Below are 23,748 nucleotides of genomic sequence, written 5' to 3' on the forward strand. Positions count from 1 at the left end.
TACCTTGAATTTCCATTATATATTAGAGACGACATTGTGCCATATTATACATGTTTGCCTCAGCATTCATTGTAAATATTAGTTTTAGAACAACATTTTTCTGTCTTTTGCAATTGGAATTAATTTTTCTTGCAAATCTTGACGAAATCCAAAATAAGGATTTTGAAGTGTCATACTTAAGATGACCACATCATATTTTATTTGTGAATCACAAGGTATTGATGGCATCTACTACAGAATTTGCAGATTATCTATCACTACTGTGAGGTCTACATCTTGTTATTTTGATAAGATGACTACCTTCAAGTGCTCTTCCAAATATTAATGTGACTATTCCAAATTTAATTTGTGAATCACAAGGTATTGGTGGTATCTACTGCACTATTTGCAGATTATCAACCACTACTGTGAGGTCTACATCTTGTCATTTTAACAAGATTATTACCTTCAAAGTGCTCTTCCAAATATTAATATTATATGTGACTACCTCAAGATATCATAAGGTAATACTGGCATCTACTGCAAATTTTGCAGACTATCCATTATTACTGCAAGGTCTACATCATGTCACTTTGACAGATGACTACCTTCAAAGTGATTTCACACATTTTACATAACATAAGGTAATAGAATTATGAACATCTACTGACAAAAGTCAGACTATGTTTCCTATTACTGCGAGATCTACACCGCATCCGGTGACTATCTTCAAAGTGTTATTCTATATAAATGGAGGTCTACACATATGAGTGTATAGCATCAGCTATCATAAAAAAAAATTGCTCCTCTGAAGCAATTGTTGTTGTTCACTAAAAAAAAAAGATATTTACTCTCATAATAAAAGGTATTCATGCATGAACACTACATTCTGAAACGGCAAATATTTTCCACAAATATCATTTATTCAAGCCTCATTTTGCTTTAATATGTCATAGACAACTATGCAAATATTTGCACATACCAGTAATTACCTTCTATTACATTGGTAAAATACATGGCAGTAGAGCCTATGTCACTATTTTAATTATAGTGTCGTCCATTCATTAAAATGGATACCACAATTTATAGAAATTGTTGAGTGTCTCAAACACTATTGATAGGTCCACATCAAATTGTGGTTATACTTTTATAGTGACTAACCAATGATAAACATGAAAAGTCTATGTGTTTTGGCAGTGACTCTGAAGTCACATATTTTCTCAAGAATGAAGTCCAAAACATTAGCAATGATTTCATCACATCTGTTGTATTGAAGGATACACCCAGGTTCACCATGGATCATCTTGGCCATGAGTATTTTCATGTAACACATGCCTGACATTTCCAAATGCACTAAATTCAAGATTAGGTGGGAGTATTTATTTTAAGATGATTCATGACATCAGTCATTGTGTCCACCCGTGGCCTATTGCCACTACAACTCCACCTTCTGCAATGGCTATTCTCTTGATAGCTAAGTATATACATGTTGCATTTTATATGTCATCAACTTCACTTAGTTCTCAAACTAAGTAATTATGGATGAATATTTATTCACTACAATTTTTCCCTTGAGAGAAACATGCTGCCATGAGCACAACACGATTGATCACCCATTTGATTTCAAAACATCAAGTCTATTGCATCTCACAATTCTGTCACTTTAATCAACTTTAAGTTGAGATCTCGTGATCAAATATTTTCCTATATACAGATCCAGTTGAAAAGCCCTTAATGCACTTTACACCCTCTTAAGATGGTACTACCTTTTTTTTATGATCAAGAAACATGGAATTTCTTAAAATCATCAGATTCACCCAATGGGTGTTATACCATAATTTAAAATTCATGCTAGTATCGAGAATAGTATGCAAGTTAGTTGTCACAAAATAGAACTATGAGGAATTCAAAGTAAAGTGGAGGCTAATAGACAACCAAAGACGGAATTATCTCTTAATAAGAATCGGTCATTTTCAAGTGATCAAAAGACAACTCTCAAGTTTATCAGATGCGTGGTTATGTAAATATTGTACCTATGATTACCAAACCCTCAAACATATGGTCGAACCACATCACAAATTTATTAAAAGGCAAATAAGTTCAATAGGATAAATTTGAAAATTTGCAAATAACAACCAGATTCTGGTAAAGAATTGTTCTCAGAATCTTCATCAGAAGGAGGACCAAAATCTAGTCCAGAAAATGGAGGATGAACTCATTTGCACTCAATAATATCGGAGACCTTAGGTAATCTCCTAATTATTCCCAAAAATAGCATTAACCTGTACTTGTACTACTACATGTAGTAGGATATTCAATATCCCATCACTTGGATACAATATTTAATATATTTGATAGCATGGTTAAAGTCATACTTAGTATTGTTGCGTACGAAATAATTTTCTAAATATTAATAAATTAAATGTCTATTTTGATAGACTTATCCATCCTGGTTTGGGGATGATTAGAAAATTATTGACAATTCTGTTGGTCACAACTTAACAAGTTGCAAAATATCCCAAATCATCAGATTTTATGCGCACTACATGTGCCATAGGGGAAATCAGTTTTAAGGCACTCTCACCTTAAAATTCTAAATGAGCCACTCAATCTTCCTTGAATACATTAAGAAGACATATGTGGATTAGTTAACCATTATGTGGAATTATTTAGATACTTCATGGTACTCATAGGAACATTTATAAAATGATTTCAAGTGTGTCTCTTATCACACACAAACATGCATGATCTTACTAAATAAATTGCTCAACTTATCAAAGTAGGAGCAAATTCTCCTGAAAACAGGATTGAAAAACCCATTCGAATGGACAATGTCATTGAAATCATTTCACAAGCAATGTCCGATTATATTTTTGTACTCTATGTACATAGCCAGAATGGTTTAACTAAATTTCTTATCAAAGATAGTGAAATGAATTACATGACCAATCTTAAAGAATTGTAAACTTACCAGCCTCTTGCTGGACACATACGGCCTTACACACCGTAAGTATGATCTAAATCATACCAACTGCATTTCATACTACTTTCCCCTTGTAGTAACTACGTGGAAATCAACAAAGTATTTCCCATCTGCGATAATTTGGTTACATACCGATATCACCACTCCAGCATACATCAATGGGCACTCACAGAAAATTGGGATCTATGGAGGAATAATAATTTATCCGTCAATCAAAATTATTCATAGTCCGTACGCTGATTGCATCAGCAATAAGGATATTTTCGGCATTAGGGGGAGATAAGTACCACAAAGAATGCCGAAAAAAATAAATTAGAGATGTTATTGACATTCAATCCTTATATCCACGTCTCAAAGAATCTGAACTAGAAGTTTAGAGAATTATATATTTGCAACACATTGCAAATCTGCCACATACATTTACTGATGACAAGGTGTTACTAAATTATATATTCCTGCAGTAAAGTGTCAGAAGAGTGGAGGTACCTGATAAACCACTCTTCTCCCCAAATGAGAGCAAGAGGGGGAGAAAATCTGACAATACGAGATATAACTTCTCATATGCTTCCGCCGAAACAGAGGAAATCACATCCTCAACTAGTAAATGTAATTCAACATCAAGTTGAAAGACACCTCACTGGATGCTCATCATCCAATGCCCGGCATAAATGTGCACAAATGTTTTGGTGCCGGGACATCGAAACACCTTGACTCCATTTGTTGTAGGAAATCACAAGGAGCTAAAAAGGAGTAAATATTTAATCCACAAACTTCAATGATTCCATCAGAATCATATAAACTAAAGACTACATTTGTCGACATATATTTCTTCTCAAATTGCTAAAACCTTTTGGGCCCAGAACCAAAATCCATGGTAGAGTTCCTCTTGCACTCATATTGGTTCACATAAAAAGGAAGCAAGTAATGAAGGATAGCACTCGCTCAACAAATGAGTGGTATTTACTGTAGTAATACCTACTCCTCATAAGTATCTTCCATATGGAATACTAAAAACTTCTCATGTTGGAAATATGCCCTAGAGGCAATAATAAAAGTATTATTATTATATTTCCTTGTTCATGATAATTGTCTTTTATTCATGCTATAACTGTATTATCCGGAAATCGTAATACACGTGTGAATACATAGACCACAATATGTCCCTAGTGAGCCTCTAGTTGACTAGCTCGTTGTGATCAACAGATAGTCATGGTTTCCTGACTATGGACATTGGATGTCGTTGATAACGGGATCACATCATTAGGAGAATGATGTGATGGACAAGACCCAATCCTAAGACTAGCACAAAAGATCGAGTAGTTCATTTGCTAGAGCTTTGCGAATGTCAAGTATCTCTTCCTTTGACCATGAGATCGTATAACTCCTGGATACCGTAGGAGTGCTTTGGGTGTATCAAACGTCACAACGTAACTGGGTGACTATAAAGGTGCACTACAGGTATCTCCGAAAGTATCTATTGTTTTATGCGGATCGAGACTGGGATTTGTCACTCCGTGTAAATGGAGAGGTATCTCTGGGCCCACTCGGTAGGACATCATCATATGCGCAATGTGACCAAGGATTTGATCACGGGATGATGTGTTACGGAACGAGTAAAGTGACTTGCCGATAACGAGATTGAACAAGGTATTGGATACCGACGATCGAATCTCGGGCAAGTAAAATACCGCTAGACAAAGGGAATTGTATACGGGATTGATTAAGTCCTTGACATCGTGGTTCATCCGATGAGATCATCGTGGAACATGTGGGAGCCAACATGGGTATCCAGATCCCGCTGTTGGTTATTGACTGGAGAACGTCTCGGTCATGTCTGCATGTCTCCCGAACCCGTAGGGTCTACACACTTAAGGTTCGATGACGCTAGGGTTATAAAGGAAGCTTGTATGTGGTTACCAAATGTTGTTCGGAGTCCTGGATGAGATCCTGGACGTCACGAGGAGTTCCGGAATGGTCCGGAGGTAAAGATTTATATATAGGAAGTCCTGTTTCGGCCATCGGGACAAGTTTCGGGGTCATCGGTATTGTACCGGGACCACCGGAAGGGTCCCGGGGGCCCACCGGGTGGGGCCACCTGCCCCGGGGGGCCACATGGGCTGTAGGGGGTGCGCCTTGGCCTACATGGGCCAAGGGCACCAGCCCCAAGAGGCCCATGCGCAAGGAAACTTGGAGAGGGAAGAGTCCTAAAGGGGGAAGGCACCTCCGAGGTGCCTTGGGGAGGATGGACTCCTCCCCATCCTTAGCCGCACCCCTTCCTTGGAGGAGGGGGCAAGGCTGCGCCCTCCCCCTCTCCCTTGGCCCTATATATAGTGGGGAAAAGGAGGAGCAATCATACCTAAGGCCTTTGGTTGCCTCCCTCTCCCTCCCGTGACACATCTCCTCTCCCGTAGGTGCTCGGCGAAGCCCTGCAGGATTGCCACGCTCCTCCATCATCACCACGCCGTTGTGCTGCTGCTAGATGGAGTCTTCCTCAACCTCTCCCTCTCTCCTTGCTGGATCAAGGCGTGGGAGACGTCACCGGGCTGTACGTGTGTTGAACGCGGAGGTGCCGTCCGTTCGGCACTTGATCATCGGTGATCTGAATCACGACGAGTACGACTCCATCAACCCCGTTCACTTGAACGCTTCCGCTTAGCGATCTACAAGGGTATGTAGATGCAAACTCTCCTCTCCTTTCTACTCGTTGCTGGTCTCTCCATAGATAGATCTTGGTGATTCGTAGGAAAATTTTTGAATTTCTGCTACGTTCCCCAACAGTGGCATCATGAGCTAGGTCTATTGCGTAGATTCTATGCACGAGTAGAACACAAAGTAGTTGTGGGCGTTGATTTTGTTCAATATGCTTGCCGTTACTAGTCTTATCTTGATTCGGCGGCATCGTGGGATGAAGCGGCCCGGACCGACCTTACACGTACTCTTACGTGAGACTGGTTCCACCGACTGACATGCACTAGATGCATAAGGTGGCTAGCGGGTGTCTGTCTCTCCTACTTTAGTCGGATCGGATTCGATGAAAAGGGTCCTTATGAAGGGTAAATAGCAATTGGCATATCACGTTGTGGTCTTTGCGTAGGTAAGAAACGTTCTTGCTAGAAACCCATAGCAGCCACGTAAAACATGCAACAACAATTAGAGGACGTCTAACTTGTTTTTGCAGGGTATGCTTTGTGATGTGATATGGCCAAAAGGATGTGATGAATGATATATGTGATGTATGAGATTGATCATGTTCTTGTAATAGGATTCACGACTTGCATGTCGATGAGTATGACAACCGGCAGGAGCCATAGGAGTTGTCTTTATTTTTTGTATGACCTGCGTGTCATTGAAGAACGCCATGTAACTTACTTTACTTTATTGCTAAACGCGTTAGCCATAGAAGTAGAAGTAGTCGTTGGCGTGACAACTTCATGAAGACACGATGATGGAGATCATGATGATGGAGATCATGGTGTCATGCCGGTGACAAGATGATCATGGAGCCCCGAAGATGAAGATCAAAGGAGCTATATGATATTGGCCATATCATGTCACTACTCTTATTTGATTGCATGTGATGTTTATCATGTTTATACATCTTATTTGCTTAGAACGACGGTAGTAAATAAGATGATCCCTCATTAAAATTTCAAGAAGTGTTCTCCCCTAACTGTGCACCGTTGCTACAGTTCGTCATTTCGAAGCACCACGTGATGATCGGGTGTGATAGATTCTTACGTTCACATACAACGGGTGTAAGACAGTTTTACACAGCGAAAACACTTAGGGTTAACTTGACGAGCCTAGCATGTACAGACATGGCCTCGGAACACGGAGACCGAAAGGTCGAGCATGAGTCGTATAGAAGATACGATCAACATGAAGATGTTCACTGATGATGACTAGTCCGTCTCACGTGATGATCGGACACGGCCTAGTTTGACTCGGATCATGTAATCACTTAGATGACTAGAGGGATGTCTATCTGAGTGGGAGTTCATAAGATGAACTTAATTATCCTGAACTTAGTCAGAAGACCTTTTGCAAATTATGTCGTAAGCTCGCGCTTTAGTTCTACTGTTTAGATATGTTCCTAGAGAAATTATAGTTGAAAGTTGATAGTAGCGATTATGCGATCAGTAGAAAGCTTATGTCCTTAATGCACCGCTTAGTGTGCTGAACCCCAAACGTCGTTTGTGGATGTTTCGAACATCGAACATACACGTTTTGATAACTACGTGATAGTTCAGTTAAATGGTTTAAGTAGAGGCACCAAAGACGTTTTCGAAACGTCGCGGAACATATGAGATGTTTCGAGGGCTGAAATTAGGATTTCAGGCTCGTGCCCACGTCAAGAGGTATAAGACCTCCGACGATTATCTTAGCCTGCAAAGTAAGGAGAGAAGCTCAATTGTTGAGCTTGTGCTCAGATTGTCTGAGTGCAACAATCACTTGAATCAAGTGGGAGTTGATCTCCCAGATGAAATAGTGATAGTTCCTCCGAAGTCATTACCACCAAGCTGCTAGAGCTTCGTGATGAACTATAATATATCAAGGACATATATGATGATCCTTGAGGTATTCGCGATGTTTGACACCGCGAAAGTAGAAATCAAGAAGGAGCATCAATTGTTGATGGTTGGTGAAACCACTAGTTTCAAGAAGGGCAAGGGAACAAAGGGATACTTCATGAAACGGCAATTCAGCTGCTGCTCTAGTGAAGAAACCCAAGGTTAAACCCAAACCCGAGACTAAGTGCTTCTGTAATAAGGGGAACAGTCACTAGAGCGGAATTACCCTAGATACTTGGTAGATGAGAAGGCTGGCAAGGTCGATAGAAGTATATTGGATATACATTATGTTAATGTGTACTTTACTAGTACTCCTAGTAGCACCAGGGTATTGGATACCGGTTCGGTTGCTAAGTGTTAGTAACTCGAAATAAAAGCTACGGAATAAAACGGAGACTGGCTAAAGGTGAGCTGACGATATGTGTTGGAAGTGTTTCCAAGTTTGATGTGATCTAACATCGCACGCTCCCTCTACCATCAAGATTAGTATTAAACCTGAATAAGTGCTCTTGCACCTAAAGGAATGGTTTATTGAATCTTGATCGTAGTGATACACATTTTCATGCCAAAAGATATAAGATAGTAATGATAGTACCACTTACTTGTGGCACTGCCATGTAAGTCATAATGGTATAAAACGCATGAAGAAGCTCCATGTTGATGGATCTTTGGACTCACTCATTTTTGAAAAGTTTGAGACATGCGAACCATGTCTATTGGTGTATATGCATGAAGAAACTCCATGCAAATGGATTGTTCGGACTCACTTGATTTTGAATCACTTGAGATATGCAAATCATACCACATGGGCAAGATGACTGAAAAGCCTCGTTTTCAGTAAGATGGAACAAGATAGCAACTTGTTGGAAGTAACACATTTTGATGTGTGCAGTCCAATGAGTGCTGAGGCATGCAGTAAATATCGTTATGTTCTTACTTCACAGATGATTCGAGTAGATGTTGAGAATATTTACTTGATGAAACACAAATCTGAATTATTGAATGGTTCAAATAATTTCAGAGTGAAGTAGAAGATCATTGTGACAAGAGGATAAAATGTCTATGATACGATCATAGAGATAAATATCTGAGTTACGAGTTTTGGCACACAATTAAGACATTGTGGAAATTGTTTCATAATTAATACCGCCTGGAACACCATAGTGTGATGGTGTGTCCGAACATCATAGTTGCACCCTATTGGATATGGTGCGTGCCATGATGTCTCTTATCGAATTACCACTATCGTTCATGGTTTAGGCATTAGAGACAACCACATTCACTTTAAATAGGGCACCACATAATTCCGTTGAGATGACACCGTATGAATTATGGTTTAGAGAAACCTAAGTTGTCGTTTCTTAAAGGTTTGGGGCTGCGACGCTTATGTGAAAAAGTTTCAGGATTAAGCTCGAACCCAAAGCGGATAAAATGCATCTTCATAGGACACCCAAAACAGTTGGGTATACCTCCTAATTCAGATCCGAAAGCAATATGGATTGTTTCTTGAATCGGGTCCTTTCTCGAGGAAAGGTTTCTCTCGAAAGAGTTGAGTGGGAGGATGGTGGAGACTTGATGAGGTTATTGAACCGTCTCTTCAACTAGTGTATGGCAGGGCACAGGAAGTTGTTCCTGTGGCACCTACACCAATTGAAGTGGAAGCTTATGATATTGATCATGAAACTTTGGATCGAGTCACTACCAAACCTCGTAGGACGACAAGGACACGTACTACTTCGGAGTGGTTAGGTGATCCTGTCTTGGAAGTCATGTTGCTGGACAACAATGAACCTACGAGCTATGGAGAAGCGATGGTGGGCCCAAATTCCGACAAATGGTTAGAAGCCATGAAATCCGAGATAGTATCCATATATCAGAACAAAGCATGGACTTTGATGGACTTGCCCGATGATTGGCAATCCATTGAGATAAATGGATCTTTTAAGAAGAAGACGGACGTGGATGGTAATGTCACCATCTATAAAGCTCGACTTGTGGCGAAGAGTTTTTCACAAGTTCAAGGAGTTGACTACGATGAGATTTTCTCACTCGTAGCGATGCTTAAAGTCCGTCGAAATCATGTTAGCATTAGCTGCATTTATGAAATCTGGCAGATGGATGTCAAGACAAGTTTCCTTACTAGTTTTCGTAAGGAAAGGTTGTATGCAATACAATCAGAAAAGTTTTTTCGATCCTAAGGATGCTAAAAGGTATGCTAGCTCCAGCGATCCTTCTAAGGACTGGAGTAAGCATCTCGGAGTTGGAATGTACGCTTTGATGAGACGATCAAAGATTTTGGATTTATACAAAGTTTATGAGAAACTTGTATTTCCAAAGAAGTGAGTGGGAGCACTATAGAATTTCTGATAAGTATATGTTGTTGACATATTGTTGATCAGAAATGACGTAGAATTTCTGGAAAGCATATAGGGTTATTTGAAAGGTGTTTTTCAATAGAAAACCTGGATTAAGCTACTTGAACATTGAGCATCGAGATCTATAAGGATAGATCAAAATGCTTAATAATACTTTCAAATGAGCACATACCTTGACATGATCTTGAAGGTGTTCAAGATGAACCAGTCAAAGAAGGAGTTCTTGCCTGAGTTGTAAGGTACGAAGTTAAGACTTAAAGCTCGACCACGGCAGAATAGAGAGAAAGGACGAAGGTCGTCCCCTATGCTTTAGACGTAGGCTCTACAGTATGTTATGTTGTGTACCGCACCGAAAGTGTGCCTTGCCATGAGTCAGTCAAGGGGTACAAGAGTGATCCATGAATGGATCATAGGACAGCGGTCAAAGTTATCCTTAGTAACTAGTGGACTAAGGAATTTTCTCGATTATGGAGGTGGTAAAAGAGTTCGTCGTAAAGGTTACGACGATGCAAGCTTAACACCTATCCGGATAGCTCTGAGTAGAGAGACCGGATACATATAATGGAGCAATAATTTAGAATAGCTCCAAGTAGAACAGTTGTTTGGAATAGCTCCAAATAGAGCGTGGTAGCTGCATCTAGGAGATGGCATAGAGATTTGTAAAGCACACACGGATCTGAAAGGTTCAGACCCGTTGACTAAAACCTCTCTCACAAGCAACATGATGAAACATAAAACTCATTGAGTGTCAATCACATAGTGATGTGAACTAGACTACTGACTCTAGTAAACTCTTGGGTATTAGTCACATGGCGATGTGACCTGTGAGTGTTAATCACATGGCGATGTGAACTAGATTATTGACTCTAGTGCAAGTGGGAGACTGTTGGAAATATGCCCTAGAGGCAATAATAAAAGTATTATTATTATATTTCCTTGTTCATGATAATTGTCTTTTATTCATGCTATAACTGTATTATCCGGAAATCGTAATACACGTGTGAATACATAGACCACAATATGTCCCTAGTGAGCCTCTAGTTGACTAGCTCGTTGTGATCAACAGATAGTCATGGTTTCCTGACTATGGACATTGGATGTCGTTGATAACGAGATCACATCATTAGGAGAATGATGTGATGGACAAGACCCAATCCTAAGACTAGCACAAAAGATCGAGTAGTTCATTTGCTAGAGCTTTGCGAATGTCAAGTATCTCTTCCTTTGACCATGAGATCGTATAACTCCTGGATACCGTAGGAGTGCTTTGGGTGTATCAAACGTCACAACGTAACTGGGTGACTATAAAGGTGCACTACAGGTATCTCCGAAAGTATCTATTGTTTTATGCGGATCGAGACTGGGATTTGTCACTCCGTGTAAACGGAGAGGTATCTCTGGGCCCACTCGGTAGGACATCATCATATGCGCAATGTGACCAAGGATTTGATCACGGGATGATGTGTTACGGAACGAGTAAAGTGACTTGCCGATAACGAGATTGAACAAGGTATTGGATACCGACGATCGAATCTCGGGCAAGTAAAATATCGCTAGACAAAGGGAATTGAATACGGGATTGATTAAGTCCTTGACATCGTGTTTCATCCGATGAGATCATCGTGGAACATGTGGGAGCCAACATGGGTATCCAGATCCCGCTGTTGGTTATTGACCGGAGAACGTCTCGGTCATGTCTGCATGTCTCCCGAACCCGTAGGGTCTACACACTTAAGGTTCGATGACGCTAGGGTTATAAAGGAAGTTTGTATGTGGTTACTGAATATTGTTCGGAGTCCCGGATGAGATCCCGGACGTCACGAGGAGTTCCGGAATGGTCCGGAGGTAAAGATTTATATATAGGAAGTCCTGTTTCGGCAATCGGGACAAGTTTCGGGGTCATCGGTATTGTACCGGGACCACCGGAAGGGTCCCGGGGGCCCACCGGGTGGGGCCACCTGCCCCGGGGGGCCACATGGGCTGAAGGGGGTGCGCCTTGGCCTACATGGGCCAAGGGCACCAGCCCCAAGAGGCCCATGCGCAAGGAAACTTGGAGAGGGAAGAGTCCTAAAGGGGGAAGGCACCTCCGAGGTGCCTTGGGGAGGATGGACTCCTCCCCATCCTTAGCCGCACCCCTTCCTTGGAGGAGGGGGCAAGGCTGCGCCCTCCCCCTCTCCCTTGGCCCTATATATAGTGGGGAAAAGGAGGAGCAATCATACCTAAGGCCTTTGGTTGCCTCCCTCTCCCTCCCGTGACACATCTCCTCTCCCGTAGGTGCTCGGCGAAGCCCTGCAGGGATTGCCACGCTCCTCCACCACCACCACGCCGTTGTGCTGCTGTTGGATGGATTCTTCCTCAACCTCTCCCTCTCTCCTTGCTGGATCAAGGCGTGGGAGACGTCACCGGGCTGTACGTGTGTTGAACGCGGAGGTGCCGTCCGTTCGGCACTTGATCATCGGTGATCTGAATCACGACGAGTACGACTCCATCAACCCCGTTCACTTGAACGCTTCCGCTTAGCGATCTACAAGGGTATGTAGATGCAAACTCTCCTCTCCTTTCTACTCGTTGCTGGTCTCTCCATAGATAGATCTTGGTGATTCGTAGGAAAATTTTTGAATTTCTGCTACGTTCCCCAACATCTCATTCATAGACAAAGTCAATGAGGTGGTGAGAAAGCGAGGCTTGTAGCAAAAGGGTTCACGCAGAGATCCGACATCGATCACGATGTGACATACCCTTCTGGTATTAGTGGAATTATGTTTCGATACTAAATATCATAGGCAGTACGAATAATACCATGCAGTTAATGGATGCAGTGACTACATACTCATATGGATCACTCATTTCGGATATCTATTTTAAAGTTCCTGAAGGGCTTAAAATTCCCAATCCAAAGATAAATCGTAGCATGTTTTGTGTAAAACTTCAAAGTCACTCTATGACTTGAAATAGTCGGAAATCATATGGTACTACCGACTAAATGAGTTCCTTCTTCAAAGGGATTACTCAAAGAATGATGATTACTTCTGTGTTAATAAGGAAATCCAAAATTTGTTTTCCTTATATCACTTAGTGTATATCGATGACTTCATCATCAATGTCTATACAAGACCTAAACATATACAAAATCATCTCAAGACGGAAAATTTGGATTAAACCAAATTTAGCTTAAGTTTACAACTTGAGCATTCTCTCAAGAATACATATCAGTCTACATATATCCAAAACATATTTGAGAAGTTCAATGTGGATATATCACACCAACAAAACGTATATGGTCGATATGAGGAATATTAACTTATATCTCAAGTTCATAATAAATCTTGAACAATTCCATCAGGAAAATCAAGATTTGACCATGATATTGGCTCTTTACTTGATCCCAACAAAGCCATATCAATGACTGATTTTGATGGAATAGCCTTCTTATGGAATTCATATAAATAGAATTTAATGGCTACTTCCCCTTATCATTCTGACATAATTACTTTATCTAAAGGCATTGAAAATATGGTTGGCTTAGCAGAATGATTAACCACACTCAAAACCATGTGGTTGAGATTCATCAGAGTAACATAATTTGATTTATCAAGATGCTACCACTTGTATTACTCAATACATACAGGTTATATGAAGAGCAATATCACAAAGCACATTGCTCGAGATCACTTATCCTCATGAATTATAGAAAAGTGATGAAATAGTTTGCAAACAAAATATTGGAAAAACCGACATATTATTCATAATGTCATGATCATGTCAATGTAATTGATATGAGACATCCTCCAGATTTGCAAAGTTCAGGGGGAGTAATCTCCCAAAGTATAACCTGTTAACAAACATCAGATTACATATATTGTACTCTTTTTCCCTTCACGAGTTTTTCCCTAATGGTTTCTCATAAAAGGTTTTTAATGAGACAATATAGATATAAGTGTTCATATATGTCATATCATTTTCTCCTTATATTTCTCCCATTGGGTTTTAAAGGAGTTTTCGATGGCATATATAATCGCACTCTTTTCCTTTATGAGTTTTCTCTCAAAGTTTCTCATAACGGTTTTTAACGAGGCATGTCATGCTTTCTTTTTTCCCTATCGGGGTTTTTAAAGAAAGTACTCAAGACATATTAATTGTTCTCTAAACTCATCGATGATTTTTCTCCTTCTTCAAAGGTTTTTATCATATGAGTTATCAAGAGACAATAATCATTATATGTTGCATCATTTTCTCCTTATTATTTTTCCCACTGGGTTTAAAGGAGTTTTAGCAACATATCTGCACTATTCTCCTCATATTTTTCCCACAGGGTTTTTGGAGGAGACTTTCAAGATGAAGATGATGAACGTTCAAGGCAAATACATACTAGAAGGAGTCTATCAAGATGATGTATATTCACAAAGACAAGCATTGATTAGGGGGAGTGTTAGGAATTATTTAATTAGGTTAATTAACTATTAATCACTGCTATGTCGGTGCCACTTTTGGCAACTTCCTCCTTTTGTAACCGCCTTGTAAACTGGGTATAAATACCCCAATCTTCAATCAATAGAATAACTGTTCATTCATATATCTGTTTTCCATTCGCTCCTCTCTCTCGATTCTCTCCAACAGGGGTATCCATCGTCGGAGACCTCAGGAGCATCGTCGCCTCGCAGATGGAGGGCCTCATTTGTTGAAATTTGGGAACAATTTTGGAAATCTACGAACATTTTTTGGTTTGACATTTTCAAATTTGGGAAAAAATTGGGAACAAAGTTTCAAATTCGCAAACATTTTTTGAATATTGTGAACGTTTAAAAAAATTCATAACTGTTTTTTAATTTGCAAACATTTTTTTTCAAATTCGTAAACATTTTTTGAATAAGCAAACGTGTCTTTTGATATCATGAACATTTTCTGATTTCCAGAACATTCTTTTTGAAACCGTGAACATTTTTTAATTATGAACATTTTTTGAATCCACAAATATTATATGATTTCCCAAACATTTTCTAAAATAATTAACATTTTTTATTTGACGTGTATTTCTTGAACTGGTTTCTTGAAATTCACAAAAAAATTTGAAATTTAGAACTTTTTTGAAATCCTGAATTATTTTGAAGAGGAAAAAAATACAGAAAGGAAAAACAAATGAAAAAACAGGGGTGTCCCGCCCTGCACATGGGCTGGCTCAAAGCAGGTGCGGGGAGGAGCGGGAGGTGCGCGTCTGTGCTATTCAGCGCGTTAGTCGCTGAATAGGGGCGCCCGACTAAATAGTACCCAACTCATTAGTTCTCATTGAGCCCACACAGCCCATTAAGCCGAACACAACTCATTTGTCTGGACCACAACCCTACACCCAAACCAAGCCCACGCTCGCCGAGTTGTTTGCGTCTCCGCCGCCGACGACGACGAGCACACCCGCAGGCGCAGATCTGAGATTGAGTGAGTGTGTGAGAGAGAAATCGGTGGAGATGGCCGGGAGGCTGACTGCGATGGGATCCCGCATCATGGGCGGCCACGGCGCAGCCGCGCGCGCCGCGGCCTCCGCCCTCCGCAACCGCGCCGGCATGGGCCTCCCCGCCGGCAGGCACATCGTCCCCGACAAGCCCGTAAGCTAGGAGACGCCCCTCCCCTCGCCTCCCCCGCTCTCTATTGTTTGTGTGATCTCCATCTCTAATCGGTTCCATTTCGGATTGGGGATTTTTGCGTCGCAGCTGCCTGTGAACGACGAGCTGGTGTGGGACAATGGCACACCCTTCCCTGAGCCCTGCGTCGACCGCCTGGCGCCGCACATCGGCAAGGTATGCTGATCCGACCCCCTCCCCCTCCCCCCTCCCTACTGCTGCAATACACAAGACCGCATCCACTGCAATTTGGTGCGTTGCAGCGCATCAAATGCGTCTGTATCGGTTTGATTTTGATGTGTTTTGGTTGGACAGTACGAGGCTCTGGCGTGGCTGTGTGGAGGTCTGAGCTTCTTCGCCGCTCTCGGCCTGGCCGCCGTTGTGAATGACAAGGCCTCCAAGATGCCATATGTGAGTTTCCAGTGCCACTGCTTCTACTGCCTCGTGATGTTACAACCCCCATTGTTTGTTTAGAGACCATCTTTGTAGTGTTTATCTGTTTGGGCTATGATTTAAAGGAGACTTTCCTGCAAAAGAAAAAAGTACACCCTCTGTTCCTAAATATATGACGTTTTGGCAGTTCAATTTAAACTGCCAAAACGTCTTATGTTTATAAACAGATGTAGTAAAAGATTTAGCGGAGACTTGCCTTATGCAACTGTACAAAAAATATTGTTGCTAAGATGGTACGACCGTTGGGTCATTGTGAGAGTGTTCCAATTGTTAATTTTAGGCTAGAGTTGCAATTGTTATGAATTGATGTAAATTTGCACAATTTACCTAAACTAGACCTGAAAAATGGTGCAAACCCAGTCAATTTAGTTAACTGTAAATAGAGTACATTTTGGCGTTTTGTTGTTGTTGCAACTAGGGAGGATTCTTGTACTGTATGATCATCAACATATTTTCCTTGTGGTTTATTAGTTGTGATTTGTGTTCTAGCTGTCTAGTGCATGATCTAAATTGTTTCTTGTTAGAAGTTTATATTCCGAGAGAATTAAAGACTGCAACTAGAAATTGATTAATTGAATTGGAACCAAGTTAATTGACCTCAGTTTGTGCAAAATATGTTCTCCCTTGTTCCTTGAAACAAATAAAATATAGAGAGCTTCCTTGATTTCTTATGTATCTATGGGGGCATTCGTTGTGGGTATTCTTTTCTTATCAAATGAACTGCAATTAATCATCTAACTCTATGGATAACAAATGTAAATATCTGCCACCTCATTGCTTAGCAAGTTATTTTATTGCCTTCATTCAACTGGCACTGCTGGCTTAAATTTCCCATGGAGGATCTCACTTTAGGAAAAAGTCCACATTAGTACATTACACTCTCAAACTATTGGCTGTGCTCATGTACCCACTTAAACAATTTTTGGGCTCATTCAGTAACTCGCTGATTAATTTGAGATCCACTTAACCCCCTAACTAGACTCAGTGGTTCCCAAACAGGGGTTTCATAATCTTGGTTTGACATGTAGGCATGTCACATGTCACGCCATCATCAGCCACAACTCCTTTCCTCCATTTGGTTGATTTAAGCGGAAAATTTTCAAGGAAACAGAGTGCAGTGACGCGGCGGAGGGGTAGGAATTAAGGTTCCAGTGGTTGCTAGAGATATCGCGGGGCATCCAAGTGCTAGCTACCTTGGAGACGTGGCAGTCAGGGTGTCCTAGTGATAGGATCCATCAAGCAGGCTGGTCGTGTTCTTGGCCTTGAGCTGCAGACGGAAGTGGCGCATATTTTCTCACCACATCATTTCCAGGAGCTCCTATATGATACCCTTGTTGACCTTCTGGAAGAAAGGACCCCAGTATGCGGGATTGCAGGTGCCCGGTGATCCCAGCTGCTCAGGACGCTATCTCCTCCGTGGCCCCGCCATTCTTTGTCAGGCACCTGAAATTGATCACTGGGAGCTCGCACTCTGACACGTGCAGAGGCTGACTGGCCAACAGCACTGTCATGCACAGGTGCTTGTTCTGTCAGATCACCGTGGCAGAGCAGCACTGCAACAGTGCCTAGTAGCTGTCCGCTAGCGGCTGGTTAGCTAGCTCCAAAGCTAGATGTTCGAATTCACTACGGCGAGCTGTAAATACATCCTAGCTGTGAGCATCATTGTTTATAAGGCGTTAAGGCGAGCACCAACCGCCCTGACGCGTAAGCGCCTAAAGTGGGCATAATTGCAAGGCACTGCCAGGGCGCCTTGGCGCCTAAGCGTCCGCCTTATAAACAATGGTTAGCATATCGTGTCCTTGGGCTAATCAAAGTGAGCTGTGCCTATTCTGGATGCAAGGAAGCTATAGAGAGCGCCCGGTGTGCTTGAGTGTTGTTTTGTGGTGCAAACCCTGCCATGTCATCACCAATCCTGGTATAGGGGGTTAAGTAGACCTCAGATTCTTCATCAGGTGGTTAATTGGGCCTAGAAATTGTTTTGGGTGCATTCAATAGTTTAGATATTTATTTCCTTAGAGAGCAGTTAGTATTTTGGTACACCCTTAAACCTTATATGTATGTCGGGCCTTAGATATTTGTGTTAAGTTCCTTATTATGATTTCATCCCGACACAACCTTGCACTTCCCCAAGATTTGATGCTGGAATCTGTTACTGGATATATACTGGTGATTATTGAGTGTAGATGATCGATTTATTCTGATAATTGTGAACTTCACTGTCATGCTGTATGTTACTCTATTGACTTGAACAATTGGATAGCCATGTTACTAAGCATGGCCTGTGTCAAACCCTTCAATCCCTAAGCTGTAATGCCTCCTTGATATGCAAAGTTTATACCCACGTCAGAAGGTATTGGTATTAGCATCGCTGGATACTCATGATGTTGCATAATCTGTTATATCCTTCGAAGCACGGAGGACTTTATCATGTATGCTTGTTACCTTATGTGCTATACACGTGTGGAAACAAAGGTTTGGTACTCTCCTGAAGGTTACAGTAGTCAGTAAAGCTAAAATGATCTTATATTTTGGGACGGAGGGAGTATCTGTTAAGCTTATGCCCTTTGTCCTAGATGAAATTCCTTAATATGTCATATCATCCCAATCCTACTTTTTCAGAATACTGCAAACGAAGAAGGCCCTAAAACTAATCTTCTGTTTAAACTTAATCTGATAGTTACTACAGATGCGAACTTGACTTGAAAACTTAATCTGATTTGTGATTGCGGACCTGAAAACTATCTAAACTAGACAATGCCCCATGCGTTGCTGTGGGAACCTTGTTAAAAAATATATGGCTAAGTGGTAGAATACTAAAGTTAATGCAAAAAGCAAATACAAAATGTCTTACATGACTTAATTTCCTTGGAAAAAAGTCATGCATGAGGTGGTATGCTTTGCATTAAGAGATTAATGAAAAAATAACTTATGAATACATGCATGACTAGGTGATGTGGCATTGTTGCATGGAGAGGAAAATTAGGTAGTGAGTTGTAGCTATTTAAGAATAGAGGATTTGTTGTAAATTGGTAAAGAAGGATGCCTGTTTTTAGTTTATTTTGCTGAACAAGCTAACTAAACTCATCATACTTTCTCTTGCAGACACCAAAAGTCTACCCGTTCGACAATTTGAGAGCGGAACTTGGTGATAGATCATAAAATATTTCCCCCCACCTTTTCAAGTGTTGCGAGGAACTGAACTCAGCACACCTCCTTTCATCGGGATGGTGTTTGTTGTCGTTTGTCATGTTATAAACATTGGTCTTGTAGTTTGTTGAATCGAGATAATCGATCCCAGTTTGCGCATATCTATGCATTGATCCATGTAATAAACAATATTGGGTATCTTGTTGATTTCAGATCAATTGACGATGGTACTCTTTGCAAATGTTTTCAAACAAAGTTTTTCCTCTCAATCATTCTTTTTTATAACCAGGCATGCACTTTGCGGCTACTTGTTTTACTGACAATGGCAGAACTGTGATAGTACTTGTAAAGCTGCATGTATAATGTCTGCTTGGTCAGCAACGTCCATATCCCATTCTAATTCGTTTCGGAAAGCACGGCGTTCACAGGGAATAACCATTTAGCAAAGTTGGAACTGAAGGTATAGCGCAGCAAGCACCGAACATGTCATTACGTTACCACACGACACAAGATAGTAGACTTAACATTAAAGGACCAGTACACAGACAAACTTAATTAAAATTCGCGCGCAGCACGTACCACTACTAGCAAGCAAATTAACATCGTTCCATTCGTGCGTGCGTGCGTACGGACTTGGCTGGTCAGTTAGTGCACTGGAAGCCAGCCGGGAGCTTCCTGCCGCAGTGGTTGACGAGGAGGCCGAGCTGGAGGGGCAGGCCGACGTCGACGACGCCCAGCACGTTGGCCTTGATGGCGGTGCAGAGGCAGACTGCGGCGTCCAGGTCGGCGAGGCCGCCAACGAGCTCGCAGCACGGCTTCTTCCCCGACGACGCCGTCGACCAGGAGCCCGCCATCAGGTTCGTCAGCCCGTCGCCTAGGCCCAGCACGTCCGCGCACACCCCCAGCTTCAGCGCGTCCACGGGGCACTTACCTCCGCCGCTCCCGCTCCCGCCCGTCACCGTCGGTGCGCTCGGCGTTGGTTTGCTCTTGCTGGGGCAGGCCGCCTCTGACGAGACGGGGAGGAGGAGGAGGCTCGCCGCTAGAGCCAGGGTAGACAGTGCAACCACCGTGTTGCTGGTTTTGCCCGTCGCCGCCATGACTATGCTGTGACAAAGGTTAGAGAGATCGACGAGAGAATGAGTACCTAGTACGGGTGCGTGCCGTAGCTGCCGTGCATGTGGTGGTATTTGTAGGGGAGTCATCGGTTCGAAAGTTGCGAATTTACTTGAGTCAGGTGTCCGATCGGCTTTATCGCGGCGGCACTTACTGGAGCAACGTGCAATCTGTACTGTAGCTTTGGTACAACATGTAGGGAATAATTCATTGTGGTTCTTCTTGTCGGTGACGCATTAATTCAGGCGCTGCCTGCCGCGTGGTCACTTTGATAGAGAAAATGATCAAAGTTTTTTTTAAAGATATTTCGCATGGCTCAGTTTGCTGTCTCACGCCAAAGAAAAAGGAAAAGGAAAAGGAAAAGAAAGGTTCAATTTTTTTTTTGAGGAAATCTCAGTTTGCTATTCTATGCCTATCCACACGATTCCTATTTGGCGCTGCAGGCGTCCGTTACAATAGTGCAATCTGCAAACGGGCGCTTACAGCAGTCCGAGCTGGGCCGGCCCGTTCTTCATTTTTCTTTTCTGGAAAGGATAAAAAAATCAGCGTGGCCCAGATTCGAACTCAAGACCACTCCATAGCAAGCAAATCGACTTAACCACTACGACACCACCACGGGTCATGCAATCTTTTCAAAATCGATGAACTGTTTTGAAATCAGGTGAATTTTTTTCAAAATCGATGAACTTTTGTTTCAAATTTGATATTTTTTTTTGAAATCGATGAACTTTTTGCATAATCAATGAACTTTTTTCAAAACCACGATCTTTTTCTTAATTAATTCAAAAAAATTAAGTGGTACAGTACATGAATAAAATAGCGCTGCAGCCCTGTTATTATGTTGTCGCCTCTGGTGCTAATCAACAATGGCAAGTAGGTCTTCTGGCTAGTGACACTTGTATGTTAACACTATTAAGCGTGCACGTGCAACGCACGTATCCTAATAAAGTACACTAAAAACATGAACTTTCACTCCTGTTTTTACCAGAACATTTAAATGCGTGTCACGCCCAATGATTTGAATGCAATAATTTATTTTAGATTAAGTCATAAGTCTTGTTTGACTGGTGAAAGACTTTCATTGTTGAAATGTTGTGATCCCAAAATTCCAAAAACAAAATGAAAAAACCCGCGCATGTAACACGCGACCAATACACGTGTCTTCACATAAAATTAACAATGACATAAATGTATTGTATTTGTTACTTATTACAAAAACACTTAAAAATAACAACTAAGGAACATTATCTAGTAAACATTATTTGATGATGATCCTCTCTGGAAGGTCCATCTTTTGATCCGGTCGATGATGCTTCGTTCTAAGACCGGGATATTGTTTAAAACTTCATTCTCTTCATACTTCAAAATATGAACCAAAAATCGCTTCCTCGGTTCAAAATCATCCTACATATGCATTATATAACATCGTTATTAAAAAAACATGTGTAATGTGTGTAGAAATGAGCATGGTGTCAATACTTACCTTGGGTACTGGAAAATGCAGCATCCCATCGTGCCATGAGTGTATTAAATTGAAAACCAAATAACCAGACAGGGGACTGCATGTATGAAATGTTACATGCAAATTGAATGAATCAATTAAGATTGTGATATATTGACAAGATTCGTACCCGTATGAGTTTGTTGGAACAGCAGGAACTTTGCATCCCCATTTCAAAATGTCGTCCTTGAAGGCAGGGTTTGCAGCTTGGAGTGCAAGGTTTAGATTGTTGGCCATAGTTTCAAGTATATGCTTTCCGAAAGTGGGTATTGAAAGCGGGTTCAAAATAGATACAACTTTTTTATGTTGGTCCAAGACAAACAATAAAAATAACCCAAGAATATCACGAGGCAATAAAATCTACAATGATACATGCATTTAGAAATACATCAATCATTATCATTCATTAAGACCAAATAAACAATAAATTTAAATTTAAATCTTACCGTATCACATTCTGAAATATGATACTCATTGTTGTCAGGCCAGCTATCAAACAATTGTGCCAACATAGCAATGTCCATACCGTCACGATGACTTGGGACTCGTGCATAGTGGGACATGGACTACAATGTTGTAAGAAAATATTAGTAGAATGAGGCAAAATGTAAAATGTGATTAAAATAACTTACACAGAATCGTAGATCCATATAGTGTACCGGGACGTCTCTAGCAAGCTGGACGTCGTGGCATGCTAGTATCCTCACAGCCATGTTAAAACAATCAGCATCCATGTACTCATCATTTTTTAATATGTTCTTTAATTGTCTCAAGTTTAAATTAATAGGGTAAGGCTGGGAGCTTGTCACCCATTCGCTCCTGTGAAATAGGAATTCTGTCATTATACAAGAGTAATAGGAACAAAAATGAATTGCAAAAATGTGTCTTACTCTAGCATCGGGACATCATAAACCATGCTGATGAACAAGCAAAGTTCATCTATTAAGTCGTAGTTTGTTGGAGTGACAGGCGGCGAAAGGATAAATGATTGCGAGATGAGCTCAACTTGTGAAGATGAGTTGGATGCTTTATGTTTGTTAGGAGGTCTTTCGACAATCATACAATCAGTGGGATCCGTGTTGGTTTCATCATCATCCAAGTCTCGGTTTTTTATATCGTCATCATTGAATTCCGAGTCGACTAAAATGACAACTAATTTTGTTCTAAAATCTTTCATGTGAACCTAAAGTGAAGTAGTAATAAGACTTAGTTCTCAAATAATGATACAACACAAAATAATTATTATCATGATACGATGCAAAATATACCTGTCCGGGAGTGTCGGACAAACTATCTCCCGTGAAGTACTCCATGAAATTTAACATCCAGAGACCACAAGATGACCTTGATGATAAAGAAATTTTGTTATGCTTAATAACAAAAATATTAATAAAAAATAGTATCATAAAATGATGATGACTGAACCACACTATCATACCGGATACGCTCGATAAAAAAGGAACTAAACAACGTTTGCCGCTAATATAAATCAAATAACCAAAAGGGCTATCAATAAAATAACTAAATTTCTAAACCCATATATTTTGTATATAAATCAAATGAACAAAACGGTTATCAATAAAAAAACGAATTTGTGAATGCATAATTATTTTGAGAGAAACCCATATAATTATTACTTTCACCGAATAGGTTGTCGATCATAGATACAAAAGTTAAACAAACGAGACACGGCCAATGATCCATTTGGTCGATGTACTGTTTAATCTGGGTGGCCTAATTAGGTGATAGAAAAGCAACCAGAGGTCGGATTGCAAAAGAGAGAGAAAAAGCAACCAAAGAAACACTAATAAGGAACAGCCGGTGAAAAGTAAAATAAAAAAAGAGCAACAGGATGTAACCCGTCGCACTATCACTATCTCGATCTCTCCAGTACACTATCACTTTGCTTTCTCCACTTCTCACTTCTTCCTCCGCCAGCCGCCTCCTCTGTAGCACGGCGCCTACTTTGCAGCACGCCACATCCTTTCCCGGCACGACGTCGGCCGGCGCCCCC

The 23,748-nt window shown here is 41.0% G+C and overlaps 2 protein-coding genes across 2 annotated transcripts; one reads left to right on the plus strand and one right to left on the minus strand.

Moving 5' to 3' along the window:
* The first annotated feature begins 15,244 nt into the window (after positions 1 to 15,244).
* Positions 15,245 to 19,389, plus strand: LOC119274992 (NADH dehydrogenase [ubiquinone] 1 beta subcomplex subunit 8, mitochondrial-like). The gene is made up of 4 exons (XM_037555769.1): positions 15,245 to 15,505; positions 15,611 to 15,697; positions 15,836 to 15,931; positions 19,076 to 19,389. Exons 1-4 carry the CDS (start codon positions 15,368 to 15,370, stop codon positions 19,130 to 19,132), a joined length of 378 nt encoding a protein of 125 aa, XP_037411666.1. The 5' UTR covers positions 15,245 to 15,367; the 3' UTR covers positions 19,133 to 19,389.
* A 186-nt stretch (positions 19,390 to 19,575) lies between these two features.
* On the minus strand, positions 19,576 to 20,261 carry LOC119293167 (putative lipid-binding protein AIR1). The gene has a single exon (XM_037571751.1). It carries the CDS (start codon positions 20,215 to 20,217, stop codon positions 19,762 to 19,764), a length of 456 nt encoding a protein of 151 aa, XP_037427648.1. The 5' UTR covers positions 20,218 to 20,261; the 3' UTR covers positions 19,576 to 19,761.
* Between the last annotated feature and the right edge of the window lie 3,487 nt (positions 20,262 to 23,748).

This window comes from Triticum dicoccoides, chromosome 1A (genome assembly GCF_002162155.2).
Source record: "Triticum dicoccoides isolate Atlit2015 ecotype Zavitan chromosome 1A, WEW_v2.0, whole genome shotgun sequence".
Lineage (NCBI taxonomy): Eukaryota > Viridiplantae > Streptophyta > Magnoliopsida > Poales > Poaceae > Triticum > Triticum dicoccoides.